The sequence below is a fragment of the Megascapheus bottae genome, chromosome 1 (genome assembly GCF_031878675.1).
Source record: "Megascapheus bottae isolate mThoBot1 chromosome 1, mThoBot2.hap1, whole genome shotgun sequence".
NCBI lineage: Eukaryota > Metazoa > Chordata > Mammalia > Rodentia > Geomyidae > Megascapheus > Megascapheus bottae.
In genome coordinates, this window is record NC_143509.1 from 31,505,173 (window position 1) to 31,507,720 (window position 2,548).

The 2,548-nt window shown below is 43.1% G+C and overlaps 1 protein-coding gene across 1 annotated transcript; it reads right to left on the reverse strand.

Moving 5' to 3' along the window:
* Window positions 1-585: 585 nt before the first annotated feature.
* On the reverse strand, window positions 586-1,617 carry LOC150068858 (olfactory receptor 7E24-like). Its single transcript, XM_090329305.1, has one exon. The coding sequence runs from the start codon at window positions 1,582-1,584 to the stop codon at window positions 586-588; it is 999 nt and encodes a 332-aa protein (XP_090185431.1). The 5' UTR covers window positions 1,585-1,617.
* Window positions 1,618-2,548: the final 931 nt, after the last annotated feature.

Sequence of the window (2,548 nt, forward strand, 5' to 3'; positions counted from 1 at the left end):
AGTCAAGATGGACCTGCTCTCAGCTTGTAAGGAGGGGCTCCCACCCAATGCTGTGCCCTGAGCAAAAGTGGAAACTTCTCGGAGGTATTCACAAATTGCTGGATTCTCTGTTTCTGTGAAGCTGGCAGGTCCATGCATGGCCGGGTGTTGGCTTTGGGCTTCCACAGGCTCTGTGTGGCTCTGTCTGCAGCTGGCGGGTCTGGTCTGCGGAGAAACGCAGCCTGGTCCCCGGATGGCTGGGCTTCACACTGCTTCTGCCAGTATTCTGCCTTTTTCCTCTCTGAATGAGATGTCTGTGGTGCTAAAGCTTATTTAGGATCAATTTCTGGTAAAGAACTGTCCCCTATGCTGCCAGAACTTGAATCTTGGAGGGAGCTCAGTACGTTTCACACTGAACCGCCGCCATCTTCCCTAGACTAAGTCTTGAATATGACAGATTTCAGGAAACATTCAAGATCCAAAGTATAGGCATTTTGAAATAAAGCACTGTTCACATGTGCAATATCACTATCATCATCATCATCATCATCATCATCATCATCATCATCTCTGAAACCACCAAAATTCACAAGTATGCTTACAATTCTAAGTTCTTGGGTTTTGCAGATTTCCCTGATCTACAAACAAAAATGAGATGAGTGTATATATATATATATATGAGGCTGTTATTGTCAGCAGCCTCTGAAGGGCTCTCTTGATGTCCTTGTTTCTCAAACTATAGATGAAGGGGTTCAGCATGGGGGTGACCACTGTGTATATCACTGAGTCCACTGTCACCTTCCCGAGGACGTGTGAAACAACTGAACTACAGTAGGTGCCCAGTCCTGTCCCATAAAACAAGCACATGACAGACAGGTGAGAGCCACAGGTGGAGAAGGCTTTGTGTTTCCCACTGGCTGATGGGACTTGGAGGACAGAAGAAACAATGCGAGTGTAAGAGTACAGGATGCCTGAGACAGGGAGCCCACCAAATACTGCAGCAATAAGAAAGATGAATATGGCAGTGGTGGCCGTGGAATCACAGGCCAGCTTCAGGAGCTGAGAAGGATCACAGAAGAAATTGGGAATTTCTGCATCTGTACAGAAGGTAAATTGGGACACCACCAAACAATGGGCCAGAGAATCCAAGAGACTGATGAACAATGACAGAAGGAACAAAAAGGCACAGAGGTGGGGATTCATAATGATGGGGTAGTGGAGAGGGTGACAGATGGCCACCAAGCGGTCAAAGGCCATCACCGTCAGGAGTAGACTGTCCAAGCAAGCAAACACAGCCAAAAAGGCCACTTGGGTCAGGCAGCCAGCGTAGCTGATGGATTTGCTGTGAGTTTGCACGTTCGCCAGCATCTTGGGGACAGTGGTAGAGGTGAATCCAACGTCAGCCAAGGAGAGGTTGCTGAGGAAGAAGTACATGGGGGTGTGGAGGTGGGGGTCAGAGGTGACAGCCAGGATGATGAGCAGATTTCCGAGCATGGTGATAAGGTAGATGGATAGGAAGAGCACAAAGAGGATGGGTTGCAGGTCTGGATCCTCTGAGAAGAGGAGGGAAAATTCTGGGATCCTGGTTAAGTTCTGTGGCTCCATGGGCCTAGGACACCTTTGGAAGAAAGGATAGATTATTGGAATAAATAAAGTAGTATGCATGCAACCAGGTAATGGTCTGCAAAACTTTCTTCAGTGGATCCTACATAATTCATCATATCCCCGTGTGTGTGTGTGTCTTTGTGTGTATGTATATATATGTGTGTGTGTATATATATATATAATTATATGCATACATAGAGAGTTTACTTGTTGATTTGTAGGCACATACAGATATATGCATATGATCATATAAAATAATATTTTATGAAATGAACTCCCAGAAAAGGAAATGAGATAATTTTTAAATATATTTGTATTGTAATTAATAGAAGGGTTACATTATATTTGCCAGATAGAACGTGCATTGCTTCACAAACCTTGATACCCTTTCTCATGATTTTGTCCTCATTTCCCTCCTCCCACCCCTCCCCTCATCTTGTTTTCCCCCTTCCCTATTCCATTTCAAATAAACAAATAAGCATATATACAATACATCAGATAACAGGTAAGATACTGTAACAATATGAGATAATCAAGGACAGCAAAACAGATGAGAAATAACATAGTACATTAAGAACAACAGTCACACATTATATGGGTCTTATTTCCATATCCTGGAGGTCCTTTCATTTATCATCATCCTATATGGCCTTATGTATCTAGGCTTTGCTCTATTGTAAATCTCTGCTAGGAGAGCCCAAGGTTTCTACTAATTATGACAAATGAGGGAAACCACTGAACGTATGTTCCTTTCAGTCTGGCTTACTTCACTTAATAGGATTTTTTTCTAAGCCATCCCAGGAAATAAGATAATTGCCATTGTTGTTTTCTTTTCCTTTTGTTTGTTAGTTTGCTTGTATTTGGGAGCATTAGGGGGCACAGAAAAAGTAGAACAAATATACTAGTTACACTAACTAGACACTGTGTGGAAAATGAACTGTACATTTTGTGGGTGGTGATGGAA

Excerpts from the sequence above, each read along its gene's own strand:
- LOC150068858 (XM_090329305.1), bottom strand. The coding sequence starts at position 1,584 with ATGGAGCCACAGAACTTAACCAGGATCCCAGAATTTTCCCTCCTCTTC.